The sequence below is a fragment of the Anser cygnoides genome, chromosome 4 (genome assembly GCF_040182565.1).
Source record: "Anser cygnoides isolate HZ-2024a breed goose chromosome 4, Taihu_goose_T2T_genome, whole genome shotgun sequence".
NCBI classification, from domain to species: domain Eukaryota; kingdom Metazoa; phylum Chordata; class Aves; order Anseriformes; family Anatidae; genus Anser; species Anser cygnoides.
Window position 1 is genome coordinate 16176736 of NC_089876.1, and position 21234 is coordinate 16197969.

At 40.6% G+C, this 21234-nt stretch overlaps 1 protein-coding gene across 12 annotated transcripts in view; it reads right to left on the reverse strand.

The window, feature by feature from the left end:
• The window catches only part of LDB2 (LIM domain binding 2), a 373500-nt gene that overhangs the window by 39636 nt on the left and 312630 nt on the right, over window positions 1-21234 (reverse strand). For all 12 annotated transcript variants that reach the window (XM_048048002.2, XM_048047991.1, XM_048047985.2 and 9 more), the window contains 3 exons: window positions 13375-13547; window positions 8256-8378; window positions 6568-6651 (listed from right to left, as the gene is read on the reverse strand). In XM_048048002.2, coding sequence (XP_047903959.1) covers window positions 6568-6651; window positions 8256-8378; window positions 13375-13547 — 380 coding nt within the window. The remainder of the gene's footprint in view (window positions 1-6567; window positions 6652-8255; window positions 8379-13374; window positions 13548-21234) is intronic.

The following is a 21234-nucleotide window of genomic DNA, read 5'->3' on the forward strand; positions in this document are numbered from 1 at the left end:
ACTGCACTGCATACCAGTCCAGGCTTTAATTTGGTGTTCTAAAAACAGAGCCTGTGGCTGTATTCTTGGACTTTTCTTTTTTTCTTTTTTTTTTTTTCTCTCTCCTCTTTTTTTCTGTTCTGAAATAAAATTATCAGTTTTAAAGCTTGTAGCTTGTTTTTGTATGGCTATTGCTTTGTCTTTGTCTCTCTTTCTTTTACCCTTTTTTTTTTTATTATTATTTTAAAACTGTTCCAATCTAACTTCATTCTGATTTCTTACTCATGGATGCTTCAAGGACTCACATCGCTGATTATCATCTTTCCATTCTCATTAGTCCAGACCTTAATTTTATTTCAAAGGTCATAAAGTCTGTATGTCCAGTGGGCACAGTAGCTGACTTGTGTTCATACACAATACATCTTTCTCCTTAACTGAAACTCATGAGCCCATCAGTGCCCTTTGTGTGAAGACTGGCCATTACCATCTCCAGAATGTGTGTAAAATTTACCATTCCCGCTAAAATCCTGATTTCTTCTCTAATCTCTTATGCTCAGCTCTCATTCCCCATTTTTTACTGACATCCACAATTTCTGCTAACCCCAGAGACTAAAATCTGTTTCTGAGCCGTAGGAAGCAGAACTGTCACTACTGCACAGGCTCACTGTCCTCTGGTCCAAAGTCCAGTTTAAAATTGCCATCTGATCCTTCCCATCCATAGCACACTTCATTTGTTTCAATAAAATGCTTCGAGATCAATGGACAAAAAGCACAATACCATTATTGTTACCAACGTGTCACTTTTCCAACCCGTGCCCTACCTCTGCTGCTTCAGATTCCGTCTTTTCAGACCACTTCTGCATTGGTGCCTCATTCTCTACCTGTCCCAGTTCCTGCATCTCTCCCATCCTTGCTCCCTTTCCCCACTCACTCCATCCTGGTTGCTTCTTTTCAAAAAAAAAAAAAAAAAAAAGCCGTATTGTTTTCTCTGATCTCTTCTGCTTATGATGGAATAATTTTTGCTATAAATATTCTGTGATGTTGTGTCTTTATTAAAAAAAATGAAAAGCTAACATTTGACTGTATGAGCTGTTGCAAAGAACACATTCTTCTCATTTATTATTCTGAAAGTGACATATAACATTGTCTATAAAGCGTTAGATGCATGAAAGTGAGGAAAAGAAACCACTGTGATCATTACTGAAATAAATGCAAGAAATTACATTACCAGAGAACCTTGGCAGAATCTGCTAATTATAGTTGGCGCAGATAGATAATGGATAGCCAGTTAAGAGTCATCTGAATCCTTCTGTGAGAACCCTCCGACTTTGATTGCGTTTTCCTGGGGAGAGTTGCCCCAAGCTGAATTGTTTTAGGTTGAAAAATTTTACCATTCATAGGAATCAAGTCTACAGAATGTTGTGTCTGCTTTCAGTGTCAAGAGTTCTGAGGATTCTTTAAAATTGACAGCTTTCACAGAAAAATCCCCGGAATGATTAAATGATCCAAAACACGTCCTTTGAGAGCTCGTGAAACCTTAATAGAACTTGTTACTCATACCCATTAGGGTAGAGCATCTCGCTACACGATCACACACTGCTTCCCTAAAGCTCCACACTCCGTGCGCAGAACGAAGTCAATGAAGTTGCTGTGTGCAGAACTTCGTGCTTATCTGCTGAAGACACTGGGCACTGAAATGTGGCAGAAGAATGAAGAAGGGAACTGCAGAATGAGAAAGGATAAGCGTAGATTTTAGAGCAACCAAATGCTACTTTAACAAACTGCCCCTGCTGAGCTCTGCTGTGGTATGTAGGCATGGAAAAAGCATTTGCACCAGTACGGGCTGAAACACTCGTCTGTTCCTTTTTCAGCTATAAAATTAGCCTGAGACAACAGACCGCTCCCAACTGCCAATAGTTTTATTACTCCAAGAGCCCTGCAAAATCAGACCCTGGCTTCCTCTGAATGGCCACCTCCAGCTAGCTGCCTCCTCCGACTGCTGCATGCCACACGTGGAGTGCTCAGTGCCACATAACAATGCTCGTCACCTGGTGGGTGCTACACAGCCACTAACATCTGCAGATGAGGTACTACAATGATGCTGCAGAAAAGCCTATGAGGAAATGAGCAGCACCGCAGCGCTTGGCCTGAGTCAGGGGCTCTGGGGAAACCACAACACACAACGCTGTAGTTAAAAGATGATAACATAACATTACTCACCAAGGGAAAGGGATTAATGTTGCATGTGCGGCTATAAATACTGCATTTCTTTACCCTGAGCACCTGACTTTGCATCCCTAACAATGCTTGCATGTAACCTTTCTCCTTCTTCACTCAAGACACACAAACTCCTGTAAAATATTGACCAGATAGCTGCCACAAACTGTCACATATCAGGAGGAAACTAGCACCCAAATGATTGGAGTTTATATCCTTTCCATGCATGAAACCATATTTAGAAAAACAGATTTCCCTGCACATTAAAGCTGTTGCATGTGTGTCTATTTTGCATACTGAAAAGAAAATTTTGCATGCACAACGGGTATACATACAAATGGATTGATTGCATTGTAAGTATTGCCTTTAGAAAACTGTGTCCCATTAAATAATTCATGTTATACTCCTAGCAGAAGAAATCTGAGTGTCTAGTGAGAAACTAAATTAGTGAAAGGGGGAATTCAGAAAATATTGTCCTCTGTTGCAATAGTAACACTTCATTATTGGTTTATAGAGAAAACAAATTGGATAATTTGTAGCTCAGATAAGCCTTGGTTAATGCAGCCATACAGGATGTAAGGGGAAATGGGACTGCGCATCGCCCTGCCTCGATGTCTCTCCAGACACAGGCGGGAGGCTCTGCCACACCAGCACACACTTTGCAAAGGGCAGATGCAGGCTGGGCTCCACCACCCCAAACATGCTGCGAGAGCAGACCCATGGCATGGGGAGGATGCTATCGCTGCCCTTAGAAGAGCTCTACGAAATCATCCCAACCCACCCAGTACAAGAAAGGAGAGGCAAACTTTTGGAAACCTGCTGGGCAAGGTACAGCTATATTTCAAGGCTCAGGCCAGGTAGTTCTGCCTAATTGGCAGTAGGGGCTGGCATTTTTATCATGCGAGAAATTTTGAGAGAGTAAATCATTTTATAGATGGCAGCACAAAACATTTGAGCTTCAAGCTGTGAGTAGTGCTGCTGGTATACAGCTGCTGTTTAGAATACATTCAAATCTGTTACACACTAAGATCTAAATAAAATAGCAGAACAACTAGAAAACTACATAGAAAAAAAAAAAAAGAAGGTAATGTGTGGGGACCAAATTATTGTAGCTTGGTGGAAACTGTTCTTCTGAGTGCTACCTCCATCCTCAAACTCTGTACAGGATCCCTGTTTGTTCCTGGAGTTGTACAGACTAAGACTAGGATATAGGTCTTGGCCTTATTATCTGATACTTTGTAATATCCACTACTTGATGACTTGATGAGAAATTACGTTTTAAAAAGCTTGATATTAATTTAAAACCTACACGGTTTTGCTCATTATTTCTGAGACAGCCTGTTCAACTCCTATTCAGCAGCTACAGCAAAGTCTGCTGACCCCATTGATGAGGTAATCAATTATGCTGCAACAAAACAAACTAGTAACTGGAAGGAAAGGAAGCCTATGGTTTTACACAGAGCCAGAGAAAACAGAGAAAAATCATTTGGCAAATGACACAGGACAAAACGATTCATTTCCAGGTTCTGGAATATCTTCCAAAAAATATACTTTAAATTTGTATTAAATATGATTTAAAAAATCAATGTTCTTCTACGCTGGACAGCCTTATTCAGAGTGAATGAAGAAAAAGCATGGCACACATCCAAAGCTGTGGCTCTACAGGCATGTGGCACTCTGGAATGGAGGTTTACATGCCAGCAACTGCAATTATCCCAAATAGCAATGATTTAGCATTCTGTGATGTCTAGAGTGTAAAAAATACAGGCTATACCTTTATATCACAACCATCTGAAATCCAGGTTTAAATTCTGCCTTTAAAGAGACTGCAGCATGGCTTGCTGCTGTGTGCACGTTGGAGAATAAAAATGATTAATTCTGCCCATCAGTGAAGTTTTCGCTTATGAGTATCACAAGCCTTTGCTGTGTGCAGCAGAAAAAAATGAAAATCATTTTTATGCTTAGTTTGAAATCCTTATTCAAACACATGTGACAGTGCTAATTATTAAATACTGGAAAGACTGGATAAAATAATAATAAATGCTGGTTTAAATAAAGAAGAAAACACCTTAAACCTCAGTGCATTTACTGTTGGTTTTTTTTTTTTTTTCTGCATGGTTTTACAGTTCTGAGTTCAAAAAGGATTTTCATATTAAAATTAACAGAACAAAGTAATTGGGAAAGAAGTAAACCAAATGGAAACATATCATCTAATACGAGCTCGCATGATGAACTGAACATCTGAAGAAAAAAAAAAAGCAGAATGATCAATTCCTCACCGCAAGAAAGAGAGACACAAAGATTGGATTGAAAAAAAAAAAGAAGAAGAAAAAAAAAAAAAGATTTCCTTTTGGAATCACCACAGCAGGAGCCAGAGGAAGCTTTGCACCCAGAGACCTGATGTCTGTTAAGCTAACCAAACTAGTCTGGATGAAGAAAAAAAGTAAGACTTCTTTTTTTCATCCCCTTCCACTTCAGTGCTCATCTCCCTAGTGCTTATCTTGATCCCAGTTTTCTTTTCCTGAGGATTTTTATTTTATTTTTTTGTCTTACCCCCTTTCTTCCTTTCCTCCTTTTTTGATGCTGAGGGGGAGCAGCATGGGTGCGCGGTGCCAGCTGCGTCCTAGCGGGGCCCCTGCCTTTCTCATTTGCATTGTCACATTCAGCAACTACAGAACACGCCACAAAGTACCCGGAAGGGATCAGCGATAGGGATAATGCCACAAATTCAACCTCTGAGCCCTGTGGAGGCTGTGTGCTGAGCATTATGGCCAGCGTGGGCCGTCCCGAGCGATCACCGGTGTGTCCGGCCGTGCTAAGGGAATCAAAGACCTCAAAAGCCGGGCAATGCCTTGTGAGATAGGAAAACTCGGAACGAAAACGTGGAAATAGTCTACCAAAGACAGCTGCTTGCTGCCCAGTTTGGCATAATGCAAAACGTGTTGTGATTTATGAGGAAACCCCAGAGGGAATTTCTGGAGAACGTGCTCCAGGACGCCGAGCTGTGAGACGCCAGCGGTGTGGGTGCATCGACATTACCAAAGCACAATGGTCGCCCAAAACCCGGCCAGGGGCTAAGCTAATTGTAAGAATACAATACACACAACGTAGACATATTGCTCCTGAATTTATACATGGGAAATTCTAACATAATGTCTTCTTCCTCCGAGGTTTCATGCCAAATTCTTCCTTCAGTTACAGTACAGCAGACCCGCTCTGCATAACGCAGCTGATTTGAATGGTATCTTTAACGCCAACACAACATAAGCAACTATCAACAGTGGCTTATCTTGCTGGAAGAGGAAGGACAGCTACAGGCTGTCTCTAAGCTGTAGACATGCGGTGAGAGAGATCTCACCACATGTCTCCGTCCTACACAGTGTGCCCCACTGGAGTCCAAAACACTCTGGGGGTAGGACTCCATCCTTAGGGAAGCTGTTACAAGGATCACAGCCCTGAAAGAAGTGCATCTAAAATAAAGGCTGTCAGGTACAACCCCACCTTAGGCTGAAAAAAATCTCATTCTCTAGAGTGTTGTTGTCATCTTGAAGAAGCATCTTGAATAATTACTCACACAATTAGAAGGAATAAAATCGGATATTCTTGGAAAATTTAGCTTGGCGTATCATTGAGCAATTTGCCCCATTTTATCTATTAACAGTATGTCTAGGAATAAGAAAAATCTGAATTTTAACCTTGAAATATGAACTCTACAAACCCGTATTTCATTGTATGCATTGCAAGCCCACACCAGGGAATACTCTCAAAAATAAAAATAAACTTCCTAACTTTGAATGCACTTTAAGGGTCAAAAAGCAATGGGAACAAATGCATTATTTAATCATAAAAAACCACACTCAATTCAATGCAAGGCTGAGGAGGGAGCTCAGGCTCCCAGAAGCAAGAGGAGCGAGGACTGCTTTGAGGAACTGCTGCAAACAGGGCTGAGATTTTGCTCAGCCCTGCCTCTGCCAGTGGGGGTGGGGAGGTCGAAGAGGTGGAGAAGACTGGCAGTTCTTAGTAAGAATGAGCTGCCATTTTCTCAGGAACAGTGAAACAGAGAGGAAAAATGGTGGGGAACTTCTTGCTTGCAAAAAAATAAACCCATTATTCAAAACTGAGAAGATCATCAAAAACAGGGAGCTATGCACACATTGCTTCAACTCCCTAACAAAATTCTTCCCCTTTGTAATGCTGCATTAATAGCAGCTGCATCTTTATTGCAGTCTCTGTGTTTCTCCTTCTTCCTCACTAAGAGTTAGGTCCATTTCTTACCTGACTGACACAGGCTCTGCTCTCATTACCTTAACTCAAATCTAACAGTGACTTTTAAAAAATGCTTGCAATAATCGTTAGCTATGGTATGCTTACCCTGAGGTAGTTGAGGGTGAAGTTTGTCAGACCCATTCGAGTGATGTTTTTGGACAGCTGCTCCAGCACCTGAGGGTCTTGTGCCTAAACAACAGAGGGAAAGAGAATTTTCACTTTGCTTTTCATCTATTTGTTTTTTCTTTATGTGCTTGGTGAGATGTGGGGACGGTTCTCTGAAGCAATATGCCATTCCTATTGATGCTAAATTTATGTCATAAGCTACAGTGTTCTGTTTGTACAGGAAAAAGCAAAACCTTACAAAATGGGAGCAGAAAGACTGTTTTCCAATATCCCTGCCCATTCAAGAAATAGCCCTAGGAAGGCGGGTCACGCATGGGGTGCAAATAAGCAGAGCCCCACTAAAGAAGTCCCTGAAGGATCACAGTAGACCAAGCCTTCCATGTGCTGACTGGAAGACCAAGAGACTAAGCAGATAAAGGCAGGAGTAAAGAAACTATTGCTTTCTTTTTGTGGATGAGAAACCGAAGCAGAGAGAACTCATCAAGGCACCTTCAGCAGATCTAATCACATGAGGGGCATTAAGGACAGGCTGAAGAAGCCTTCTGGTCAAGGTTATTTTTCCTCAGATGAAACAGGAAAAACATGAGTACAATCCTTCTCTGACCCTAGTCGGGAGTTTTACCTGTGAGACCAGCCTCCTCTTTAAAATGAGATCAATCTCATTACTAAAATTAATACCTGCTGGTCACTGGCTAACCCGGCTCTAGTCCCTTAGTCTCTTTGAATTCCAACTCCCCTAAATATAAAACATTGCTTACAGCTATCCTCATTTAATGGGATAGTATTGAAGAGTTCACAAGATCAGCCCTCTTTTTAAAAAAAAAAAAAAAAGATAGAAATGTAGGGGAAAATTTCCAAGTGTATTTTCTTCAAGTCTGTAACAGCATTTTCAAAAAAAGTCTGAGCCACTTACGTTATTTAAAACTCCTCTTTGAAAATATATCTTTATCTTTGGCTATCTAAGTACCTTGATGTCAAAATAAGGGCTTTTGGGGCTGTATTTTTACCCTCTATAAATCCATAGCCCTGCAATTAATTTTGGATATGGAGCGCTACTAATCTGAATGCTTCTACAATGCAGCACTGAAAGTAGCAATAATATTCTGTCCTTTGTTTCTCCCCAGTGATTTACCTTACAATATTTTGACTTCAACCTATAGAATATTTAACATTTTAATGTTCCATTGTGTGTGTTTTCATCCAATTACAAAAGAAAACATCCGTGAAATATGAAAAAAGAAGACCCGGATTATGATTCTGAAGGATTCTGAGTAAATGTATGGTATTTATTTATTTTCTGTTGCTTGCAAAAGCAAAATTAGTTAGCTTCATTTGAAGACTAAACATAATTTGTATCTACAGTGATGAAAATTCACTGACGTTAGTGCAGTTAATTTCAATAATAACAGATTTTGGGCCCAAACCGTACAGACCACCAAATGGGGCTAAAAGGAAAACTGTGCTAAACCAAAATGAAAACACAGCAACAGTGGCAACAATATAGTGTTGAGAAAGGAGGGAGTGATGAAAGAACTTGTAAATGGACGTAGTTGCAGGCAAAACAAAATATTTACAGTTAATTGCCTTGGGTGTGAAATTTGCTGGAGTTCTTCATAAACCTAATCTCAGCTCTTTGCATTAGGTCAAATGAAAAAAGGATTACTTACATGCATGGCTAGAATGCTGCGTGGGACTAATTCTCTGTACTGTCTAATAGTAAAGTGCCATGTTTTTATTCTCATAAGATCATCAAAAGTAAACTCCAAGATAAGACGTCCTTCAGTGCATACCTAGAATACATAAAATGCATGAAATAAATTCCCAGGAATTTTGTTTTCAATGGTATTTTATCATTGAACAAATAACATTCAAAAATATCAGAGCAGTATCATCAGCAGTTCATCTCTGCTGGACTAATTGTTTTTCTTTCTTCTGGGGAGAAAAAGCGAATGTTGGAAAATGACTTCATTGGCCTTACTGCAGAGACAGTAACTTGTAATACTATAGATTTTATAGCATCTTACAAACATAGAGTATTGTGCTCACTAAATCTTATTTATTGCGTCAATTCTCTTTCCCTCTCGGTTCATGACTGCTAATTAATGACTCAACCTCACCGTGGAGGTGACCGTGGTCCAACTGCGCACACTCAATGTCAAGTTGCTGACCCCACCATTCCCAACTTTTCTTACACCGATCTTGCCTCACGGTGACTGGCACATAAACCTTCCTTTCCTCTCTAGTTGAGTGCCTTGAATGGCTGTGGTGGCTCCTGATGTTTTCTTCTTTTTTCTTTTTTTTAACGTTTCCAAGTATTTTTGTCTTTTCCGGGCTTCCCCCCCCCCCCCCCCCCCCTTTTTTTTCTTCCATTTCTTATCTACTTTTATTAATGCCACCCTTGCAAAGAAAGCTAGACAGGGATGGGGTAGCAATGAACAACCAGAGGATGCAGTCATGCACAGTGGAGCTGCATCCATGGACAGCGGCTCATCCAGTGTTGAGAGGGGGCTTGTCTAAGGAAGGAGAGAAAGTGTGGGAGGCAGCACAGGGGTACTACCTGGAAATGACCAATAAAATAAATTACTGGTGCCACTGTCCACAACTTTAATTTGAAAAAAAATGCTATGGCTGTGGCCATCTTTAAAAGTGGGTGCAAAATACATGCCTGACTAGGGGTACCCTGGAATACATAAATGCTGCCTGATCCAAAATTTAGCTATCTCTGTAGCTGATTTTTTTTTTTTTTAATTGGATGCTTCAACTTAAAACTTGTTCAAAGTAAACTTGCAAGTGCAGGGTATAGAGATATTGTGGACATAGGGTGTAATTGCTTTTAAAATAAATGGTTCTTCCAACTTTAATTTTAATACAACCAATATTTGATTGAACAATTAGCCATCGTAGATTTGGTTGAGCCTGCTGAGCCTTTTTACAAGCCCCAGCTCAGATTTGACTAGTTCCCACTTCAGCAATGTGTGGCTTTTCTGGTTAACAGTTCACTTAACGTCATCATGATTTTTCCTCATGGTTGTTTCTCCAAAAACACATAGGTAATTTTAACAGGCAAACTATACAGACAAATTACTGTAGAGCTGTGAAGAAGAATCTTGCAACAGGTTCTCCTCTGTCCCTTTCAGCATACCTCAGTGATGCCTTGAAATTCTTAATGTGACTTATTTTGTCATTTGACCCTGATTTTGATTTTCACATCACTTGCACCATGATATGAAATTACACAGGGATACACATGTATGCGCAGAAGAATTCATACAAGAAGAAAAACATTTTATTGTATTAATGTTACTGTGCTGAGGCCAAAGTTCCTGATTATTGACCATTTAATATGAAAATACTTAAGGTTGAAAATTTTTGTTAATAATACCTGTGGCTTCTCAAATGTTTCTTCTGTTACGCTCAGAAGCCCTCAGCTCCTAACAGATCTCTTTTATGCAATGGCATTAACAAATTTTAATAGAAAAACTGAAACACATACCTCATATCACAGTGGTAAAAATTTATACATCTTATAAAGGAATTTAATTTCCTTACGTAGAGCAGATTTTTAAGCATTGCTTTTAATCAACAAAATTGGTGCAGTTCTTATTCTAAATGGGCCTCTTTTTTTTTTTTCTTTCCCTTTTTTTTTTTTTAATGCTGCCTTTTACATAGAATCCCAAAAATCAAAAGGGTCTCCAATTAAGAAAACATTTTCTGTTGTGCTGAATTCATGTTACCGTACTGTGAGCTCTGACATTTTGTTTCTGTGGTAACCAAAATCAGCTGATTAGTTGGCATGGCAACAGAAAAGATGTAATCCCAGCAGACACACTCTAATCAATGCCCCCAGCACAGATGGTCTCCGGAGGATCAACAAGAAAGAGGCTGGCAGGCATTCAGTATATCACGTGGTTGCTCTAGACTAGGCCAGGAAAAAACTAAAAAAGAACATTTCTCAAACTAACCAATAGCTTTTTAACCCCTTCGCTGCACTTATTAATTGTAGGAAATTCAGCTGCTTGCACCGATGAGAAATAACTTAAGTCCTGTTCCTTATTGCTCAGATTCTCGCTGTCCTGGTACAATGCACCTAAAACTCTTCCCCCTTTTGTTAATAACCATTTCTCAACCCTGGCTCTTTGCTTGGAAAGAAATCTAACACTTCAACGAATCTGGGAAATGCCTAAGATTGCTAGTAAGGAGCAAAATCACCGTGAGTTTTTAAGTGCCACGCTTATAAATCAAGCCAATGGACCCACTGGTGGTCACAGGAGAAGACTTGTCCTACCAGTGGGTGCTCCTTGCTCCTGTGGTGAAGGTAAAGCTCGCCTTTGTGAGTCTATCAGGAAATATAAAAATCACAAACTGCAGAAAAACAATTTGGCTACACACAAAGTTGGAGTGTTGGTAAACAGAGCATTAGAAACACCCCTAATGCTTTCCTTTACCTGGAGAAAAAAAGAAAAGAAACATCTACCAGGTAAATGAACACAGTAGTTACAGCTTTGGTCTCTTTTTCTCCACTTTAATTCATGCCACTGAATTGTATTTTTTTATAGTATTTATTTATTTCATAATAAAATCAATTTTTAAATGTGTGCCTCACTTTACATGGAGCAGCCACCCTCTAAAGACAAGCTGAACTGTTCATGTTCTCACTGGTAGGCATGTTCCAGCCATATTTGTTTGAAAAAAATTGGAAATGCCATTTTATATATTCATCCAATGCTGCAGTAAGCAGTGAGTTGCTCTAACTGGGAAAATGTCGAAATGAATAAAATGCAGCTGTGGATTTCTGCTTCAATACGTGATGAGAACTATTTTAGCCCATTATATTAGAAGTTAGTGAATTTGTAGCTTACAAGTTGTTTGTGAAATTGAGACAGCTATTAACAAGAACGGCTGGTTTGCATTTTTGCATTAATAAAACACCGTGACTGGGTCAAATTCAGATATGATATGAGGAGCTATGCATTCAGCTGGAGTGCTGCGTGTTATGGGAGGTCTGCTTCTACCAGCAATGCTGTGGGAGTTAGGCACCTACCTTTGGGTGCAAGATCTGTGTCCTCGCTGTCTCTGCTAGAAGTTACACACGCACAGCTGAGACAATACTCAGCTGTAACTTATTTCTGAGTGATTTTTTTTCTCTCCCTTATTCTGCCAACTACTGCCTTTTATTTCAAATTTGCTCTTACTTACCCAGTCATGTTTTAACATATGGCCATTAAAAAAAAAACGAATTTTCCTCCCAGAATCCAAATGAGAGCCCCCTGTGTGAACTTCTCTAGTGGGATGCAGAGGTTATATCAGCATCCCCAGTAGAGCCCTCCAAGGGATGCCCAGGGGTGCTGCCGGGGCCGTGGTGCCCAGGGGAGCCTCACTGCTCCCTGTAGGACCAGCACTTCGGGACATGACCAGGCTCCCCTTCCCCACGCTGTACCCAGACCGATCCCTGCTGCTATTCTATCTTATTTGATATTGTGTTAGCGCTAACACAAAGCCTAGGAAATGATGGAGAAATCCTTTTGGGGAGCTCTGCAAAGAAGCAACTACCATACACCCCCTCCACATTCTCTACCCATGGCAGCCACGGACAACTCTTCGTGAGCAGCGAGGTGACAAAGAGGTGCCACCTAGGAATATCTGGTCTCTCCTCATTGCTCTCTCTGTGTTTGTATCTGTCTGTGCAAGTCACAGGGGGCTGGAGTGGAACAGCTGGAACAAATACGCCGTAAAATGCACACCTCCCAGCTCACCAGCGCTCTGCACACGAGCGACTTCCTCTCCCTCTTCTTTCAGCCCCACACCAAGAGGCACAGAAATGTCAGGGAAGCCACTACAAAGGACTCACATACATGCTAAAACTACATATGCCATGCAGGCCCTGGTCAATAGTGTCTTGTTAGACTCTGAAACGTTCCCAATCCTGCATGCCGAGGGCAACATGGATGGGTTATCTCCTCCTGATGCACCTCCTCCTTCTGTGCTTTTCTTCATGCAAAGGTTGACACTCATGGAGATGAACAGGTACACAATATAAAATAAACAATTTCTGTTAAATTATGGAAGTATACCTTTCTATTTTCAAAACCACTTTACTGATTTTTTAGTGTTTTAGTTATTTTTTTTGTCTGGATTTGCATTTTCCACCTTTTTGGTACTGTTTTCATAAATATATGGCACTCAGTTTAATTACAGGATTGAAGTGGCCAATGCATGAAGATAACTCACTACCAGTTACAAATATTGAATATGTACCAACTAGCTGATGCAGAGCATGCTTAAATCAATTGAGTCCTTCCATTGACTACACTGCCCTTTGGACCAGCGTCCTACTGTATTAAATCACTATTTTCCTAGAGATTTACAGTTCTTGGACTGGGTAAGTATCAAGTGTAAAGCATACCATCCAAAATGGTAGGTATCAGCAATGTAAAATCTCATTGTTGCTTTAAAATCAAGCCAAGAGAAAAGGAGCTGGGCAGGCAGAATTTAATTCATGTATATCTGGTAGTTCTGGAAACCTGGCATTCTGTGTTTCTCTTGCAGTCTTTCTGGGAGAATTGGAGAAGATGCCCACAGAATTTTCCAGTCACATAATGAATACAGAAAACAGTAATTAAAGGGCTTCAAGGGTTTTCAGTATTAGAAATAATCTCAGTCTACCAGAAAAATGCAACAGCCAATATTTTTCACTCTCATATACACTAAAGAAAAAAAGAAAAAGAAAAAGAAAAAGAAAAAAAAAGAAAAAACCAACAACATGCTTTATTGAGTCTTCCCTGTTACCTTGGTAAACATGGGTTTTCCATGCTGAGTGACCATGGTGCATTGATCACAGTCCACTGTGATGGATGAGTTGTGGTATGACTCTTTTGAGTGCTTGAGAATGTAATACAGGTCTGTTACACCTCCTTCAAAGACAGTGCTAAAATAACGAGGAATGAGGGTCCTTCCAATTGCTGTGAGGAAAATACAAAGCAGAATTCAGCAAATGCTCTAGGTTATAAAATCTCAAACCATTTGCTAACAGAACATGAATAATTTTAAGTGCAATGAAATCAAACTTTCATTTAAGGAATATAATACATGTTCTCTGTCTGCTGTAGAAATGAAGTTGCGTCTGCTCCCATTGAAATCAATGAAAACGACTTACTCTATTCAGAGGGAGTGGGCTCATCTTATTTAATCTTTTTACGCTGATGGTGAGTTAGAGTCACTCTTGAAACCATCTGCAAGTTTTTTGTCCCAAAGTAATTATAATACAGCGAGCCACATGGTGTCAATTACGGCTGAAAGTTGGATATTACTCATAAATGTACAAATACAAGTGGTGAGCATTTACAGAAACACATTCATACACCCAAAAAAGCAAAGCACATTCATATAGAGAGGACTTAATGTGTGTGTGTGTGTGTGTGCGCATGTCTGTTTATATATAGCCACACACACATACACACTGTCAATTGAATAGGAAGGCTACTGCTGAGAAATCAGAGCCATGGAGACTGAAGAAAGAGCCGAGAACGCAATACAGTACGTTATACAATATATGACTACCCACAAGTCTATCTGAGATTTTTGTTTAGACTGAAAGTATTTGTGTCACAGGCTAGAAGGTCTGAGCAGACACCTGAGCTAGTTTACATCTACTGCTTAAACCCAAGAGGATGGGCTCAAGGTACCGAATTCTACAAGTAAGTAATAGTAATAGTGAGCTTCGGCATATATTTCAGATGCACAGACTAGCAGAAGCACTGACATCAAAGGCAATTATCTCATACGCAACTGATGTTTTCTACCTCCTTTTTTACAGATAAATTTGGATGCAACCACAAGCCTGTAAGACAGAACACTTTAGTTTATAATATACTGATACTTCCATACCAAATGAGTCACTGCTTTGCATGCATTAATCAATCTACAGTAATTCTGAGTGGTGGATATAAAAAATTACCTTAATTCTACAGAGGGAAAAACCGAGAGATCTAAACCAAGTGTTCTGGAACAATGAGATAGAAAAGTCACCATCAACAGGCAAAATTAGAGTTTATTAGTTCCTAATTCTTATTTACCCACTAGGACTACGCGGTGACTCATGCCTCTCTCATTTGCTGTATACTTTTTAGAGTAATTTCTAAAAAACTTATTTTCAGAGGAATTTTGCCAGCATACGAACAAAGGCGCCTGACCCTAAAAATGTATTTGCAAGTGGGTGTTGTAAATTAAAAACTATGGCGTTTTCACAGAAGTAGTTCTGTGAAAACTGTTTCTGCTCTATGCATTACAATGTGGAATATCGCCTGTGCAGTCATAATGCACATTATATAATGAAAATATACAAATATAGAAAATTAGGACTTGTTAAAGCTTTTGCTGTAATATTAGATATTAACATCATTTTATGTATAAAAATATACTGCACTCTCTGGATGTGGCTGACAATTCAATGAATACTTTGAACAACTATTCTACAACTCAAGCTCCTAAAAATCCCACCCACTCACCGTGCATATATTAATTTTCTACAGTCTTTTAACTTAATTTAGAGAAACTGAAGTCCAGTGTATCAGAGTACGACTCATCTCAAGATTTAACTCAAATTTTTCCATGTTGGTATGGCATATAGTAAAATGTGAAATTTACCCATCAAGTTAATTTCTTGCTCCCCTAAGGCTAATTAGTGCAAATTAAATTTCCTGCTAATCATCCTAAGCAGTGAACGTGTGATATGAAAATCCAGCATTCCTACTGATTGTGATAAACCTCTATTCACGTGACTTAGGCACTGCATAAATATCTTGAAACTATTTTAACTGCAGTTTACAGACCATTCCCAAAGTAGCACGGTCATACGGTGCTGCTTTCTGCCTTGTGTCTGCAGCTACAACATATTAAGGAAGGCTAGAAATACATTAAATACCTTATTCTTATTACTTTTCCCAGTAAGCATTATCTGTGCTTGCCACAGGGATATGCTACTGTGAATAACAAAGCGGGGGACTGAAAGGATGAGGAGGTGCACACACGGATATGCCCCATGGAACCTGATTTTCAACTGCAGATGCACATGCAGACCCTGTCTGTCTGTAAAAGTGAAAATTGCTGATGTGAATGTCTAGCATAAACAATTACAGCTAATATTCACCTCCAGGAGAAACCTTCATGGAAAGCCTACTAACAAGCAGACCTGTTCTCGGCTCACCGTGTCGCCTTGCTACGGAAGACCGAAGCAGGTTCAAGGCTTGGTTTCTCTTCCTGAAGCACTCAATGGCTTAAAAAGATCATTTCTTTTCTAGTATAAACATGAAACTCTCTACAGCGGTAACAAAGCGTATTTGTGCAGGAGAATACATTTCCAAGAACAACAAAGGGCTCTGGAACAAGCTCTTATAAAACCTAGGATGGTTACAAACTTTCTGCATTTTAAGTGCAAAAGGCTTTCCTTGTTTTTTTTCTCCTCCAAAACATAACTGTATGTGAACACTCAAGCACCCCCAGCTCTGCTGTGTGCACACCCTCCCTCCTTGGGCGCAGGAAGGGGAATGCAGCAGGTGGCCTTTCTCCCTCCCATCCCGCAGGAGGTGGATGTCCCCAGCCGTGGATGTGCACACTCCTCCTGTGTCTGCCCCTGTGCATTTCCACAGGTTTGTAGCAACACCGTGTATCTTCTGCAGGACAGAAAAGTCAGCTGAAGGCTCTTTCCTAGGAGGACTCAGAGCAATGGGAAGGCAGGACTATGGGACAACTTGATACTTGTGGACATTTCCCCGGGCCCTCCCGCCAGGGCTGCTCAGAGAGGAGCTCCCGCCACACCACACACTTCTTACTCCCCCCTAAAGGAGCACCACACGGACACCTCAGATCCCCTGCACAGCCCTTTGTTCCCAGAGCGACTGCCTGCAGCAGCGGCTTGAGGATGGGCAGACTTGGAGCTGCCTTTCCCGGGTGCCAGGGCCTAGGGGAACACCTGCCGCAGGGTTTGGCTGCCAGGCAGCTTTTTCTTCCAGATTCTCAGGGGAATTCTTGCCTGCCTATAGCAAGGCTTTCTGCCTACATCCTCATGGATGGTCACATCCCTGTGACAGGATCTCCTTCCAGCCTGGTCTCCTATCCCACTTCTACTTTTACTTTTACTTTTTTTACTTTTTCCCTCTCACCTCTCAGTTACTCTTTCGCTCCCCTAGCCCACCTTAGTGTCATCAGACTTCTTGCTCTGATTTAGTCTCCTCTTTTCCTTCCTCCTCTTCCCTCTTCTCTCCTCTACATCCAGGTCAAGCTGCTTCCTTCTCAGGCCACCTGGACCCCGGTGCATCCGCTGGGGGCTCAGGAGAAGGAAGGGCTTCCTGCTCTCATGTGCAGCATTGGCTGAGCCTTCCCTGCAGGCTCTGGAAACAGGATTTGCAGTGGAAAAGTCCAGGAGTCCATGTAGCATGGAGTGCTTCAGAATGGCGTTTTTCCCCCAAAGATATATACATTTGCTAAATTCAATCCGATTTCCATGGAGAGGACAAAAGGCAACCCCCTACCACAAAGGTGAAAAACCCTCCCCAGAGCATCATATGGATTCTTGGGCATTAAAAAATAAAAAAATAAAAAAAAAATGCAAGAATTTTTTAGCATGGACAAAACATTTGTTTTTCCATTTTTCAGAGAAAGAAATCCTCTTTTGCTTAAATAAGAACTATCTACAAGCAAAAATAAAAAAAAAGAATTATAAAATTTCACTCTTATTGGTTTAAGTTTGGCAAAATCGTAAGTAACTAGAAATAAGTTCTTTTAATAGGGCTTATCAAACAGTATTAATAATAGATGCTATATCATCTGCCTGCAAGAAGAGATTAGAATAGCCATGACTGCAGATGCTGAGACTGTGTGCCCAACACTCGGGGTTAGGAAAGCAGGCATAGGTTCCTACCTGCATCTATAAAAATACTAGCAGGATCTTACAGTGACATTACCCAGAAAAGTCCTCTTTATGGTGTGAAACACGGTGCCCTGCACTGTGAGAAACTGGATATACTATAAACTGGAAGGAAAATTCGCCTGCCCTCAGAATTCAGGCATTAATTTCAGATCACTGGAATGTTGCTTTAAATTATCATTTTGTCCTGAGCAGCATCCTTCATCTCTAGCTGAGGATGCGAGGATGTACTATTTCCCCAGAGAAGCAGGCACTGCCCCTTAACGTTTGCTTCATTTGTGCTAGCAAATCCCCAGACAGCAAAGCAAACTGACAAAGAGCAGCTGGATTTAGCAACAGGTAATAGTTATTTATGTGACGGTGTCTGTAAGAAAGGTGTGTCTGAAGTGACTGTTTTGCACAAAATATAATGTCACCTGCTGGAATGACGTACCTTTAGCCTGTTTGCTGGTATAACAGCCTGTAGGCTTGTGATTTTGTTTACCTTTCCAGTGAATCAGAGACCTAAATGCAATTTTAGAATTGAAATATGATGGCTGGACGTGTGACACTCCCCTGGATACGAGCGGTCCAGAAATCAACTAATCCAACCTATGAGCACAGGCAAGAAGCTTTATAGTTCCGTACCAGTTACATCATATATCATTTCTGAAGTATCATTCCGGGGGGAATTTGAAAGGAAAGAATGAAACTATCTGAAATATTAAATGGCCCCAGGCCTGCCTCTCAGGGCGGGAGACACTTACGTCATGCTCCTGCTTTTTGGCTTCAGCACGCAAAGGTAACGAGTGGGGTGCGCCTCTGTCACGCCGATCCTACCGGCCATTATTTTCACACTGTCCTTTCATTTATATCCCCTTTTAAAAATGTTTGCCTGAGTGTAAAATACTTTAATCTCTCAGGAATACGTTTAAAATTGTTTTTCCATCTGTCCCAAATCGAGCCAAAAAGTCCAAAGATCTCTAGGTGGGAATGATGGTAGCCCGTGAATTTCAGGGGGTTTGCAAGCCTCAGAACAACCAGAGGGGAAAGTCGGTTAAAAAAATATTCTGTAATATAATTGTGGTACCACCACACACCATGTGGTGGTGGTGGTACTGTTTTGTTGTCTTTTTGTGTTGTTTTTTTTTTTCTCCCCCCCCCCCCCCCCCCCCCCAAGGAAGATTCAAATAAAATATAAAGTAAACGTGTTTTTCTAGCTCACAGGAAACGGGTATTATTTGTGGGCTAGGAACAGAAGAACACTTCCTCCCTTTGTGTCCCAAAGATAGGCTGTCAAAATCTCAGTGCCCTCTCTGCAGAACGAAGGTTCACGGCCTCTGTTGCCGAAGCAGGGCTTGATGGCAGCCCCCTCCTTGCTCACTGAACTTGTCAAGGGTTGCCTTTACAGTAGAAGCTCTCAGCAGCAGAGACTCAGGTTTAGCAAACACATACACAGCGTGTGAGAGAACTGCCAAATTGGTATAGAAGTTAAACAATAGAAGTGTTAATCACTAAAATAAAAATACTGTTTTGATTGCTTCCAGACTCTTTTTTGCAGCTCCGAATCCTGTCAAGTCCTATGTCTTCAATTAGAGCTATGATATAAAATAAGTAATAAAGCAGACACAAAAGTAAAAACATAAAATATGAAAAGCCTTTAAAGGTTCTGGAGGATCAGCAGCAGAATGAAAAAAATACACAGCCTGTAGCTTAAATCAGCCCTGTCTGGAAGCTGTGGTGCAGACTGCAGCTGATTATCTCATCAATGCGTTATAGATGGGCTTGAGGAACAACGCTGGGTGGGACTGCAGGTTTTTTTTGCTCCCAACCCAGCATGTAGAGCTGTCCTGTACAGCTCTAGGCAGACCATGAAAGTCTCTTGCTTGAGAGGTTATCACAGTCGGATCTCAGTAATGACATGGAGAAGCTAAGACCAACTTTCCTTCAGCCAGATCGAGGGACTAGGGAAGTCTGGAGATGACTTCTCATTGATAGCAAATGAACCTCCCTGAGCACTGCAGAAGAAAGCCTGAGCTTTCTGCTAATTGTTAATTGACATCTCTGGGCATGGCTAATTGACATCTGTGTGGACCAGAGCCTGGCATATTCATTTATGTATGCTTTCGTAACCAAAATAAATGAGTGCATAGAGAGCAAAACATGATGGAGTTACACGGTGATGTCATTACTGTCATCCTTTTGCTTTTATTTGCCTGATTTTTTCAGTCCCCTCAGCGAAATATCACATCAGGTGTGTTCCCTCCCAGGCTGGGTTCACCTGGCTGGGATGCAGAGGGAGGAGGGATCCTCAACTTCTCCAGGCTTTGTGCAGCAGCTCTGCTAAAGCTGGGCAGCAGGGCAAGGGAGAGGACTGAAGCTGGGCAGACAATGGGCTCCAGCTGTGGGCACTCTGCAAACAGAGCAGGCTGCTCACGTGAACACCCATCCACGTTTCTGAGACCTTATCTGGTGAGCGGACTCGAACACAAACAAAAAGATTCTGTCAATTCCCAGGAGAAGCTACTGTCAGATTTGAGGGTATGGCATGAAAGGCAGTGAAAAGACAGTCTAATTAAAGTCCAAATTCTGTTTTGGAGATGTGTGGGCCATGTTGATTAAACCACCCACATGCATCCAAGGCAGAATTTGGCACACAGACCTGTCCTTTTTACTCCCTATCTAGTGGGTAAAACTAGGCTCCCATCATTTAAACTAGTTATAGAATAACCATTACAATGTATGATTAACTTGTATTTATCTTATAGGAAAATTCTAACTATTTATACAAATAAAGTATTAAATAAAAATTAAATGTCTGATTTAAAATTTATTACAACAATAGCAGTAATAATACACTATACTATAAGTAATAGTATACTACTACTACTAATAGAAATGCATTACATTGCATTTAAACATTCAGAAAATATCTGCATAACCTACAGATGCTATAGTTTTTAATCTCCATGATGTTTGGAGGACAGTTTCCAAGTACTACCTCCACATTGCTAATAAAGTACAGGGTTTTGAGAAGTAAAATTAGCTGTTAAAGCATTCCTCCCACGTTCATACAATTTTGTATTTATCTTTATTGATATACTTAGCACTCTGTGGAAATTGGGGAAATCTAAGGTTTCTGACCATTTTATCTTTTTTTTTTCTCAATTTTTTAACAAAACTGAAAAGAGGGATGTGGAACATGGAGTCAGTGGTGTGACTGAGGGGCTTGAATCCTTTCCACACCCAAACCCCAAGTTAGGATGTTTTCTGATCCATTATATCTGCACTACCTATTTATTGTTACATCAATAGTATCACCTACAGTTAAAAGTTTTAACCAAAAATAGTAAAACATAAAATTGTACGTCTATTTCTTCTCCTACAGTTTCTTCCATTCTGTGTAATTCAAGCATTGTGTTAGGTTTGACTCTACTTTTTCTTCCAATAAGTATTTTCTAACAACATTTTACCCTGGTGAGGATTTGCCTGTATAATTTTGATTCAGTTGACAGTGTATTTTCTTTTCTCAGAACTCTGTAACTAGCACTTCAATCCTCTAAAACATGCTTGAGTCAAGAACAGGTAACAGAAACTTCATGCCAATGAGACCTCAGCTTAACTCTCCCCACCTTATGACCCTTATTCTCGTAGACACATAATCTGCAACTCAGTCTTAAATCCATCTCTCTGAAGAGAGACAATATTTTACTATAATTCATTTTGGTGTAAATAGCCAGAAAACA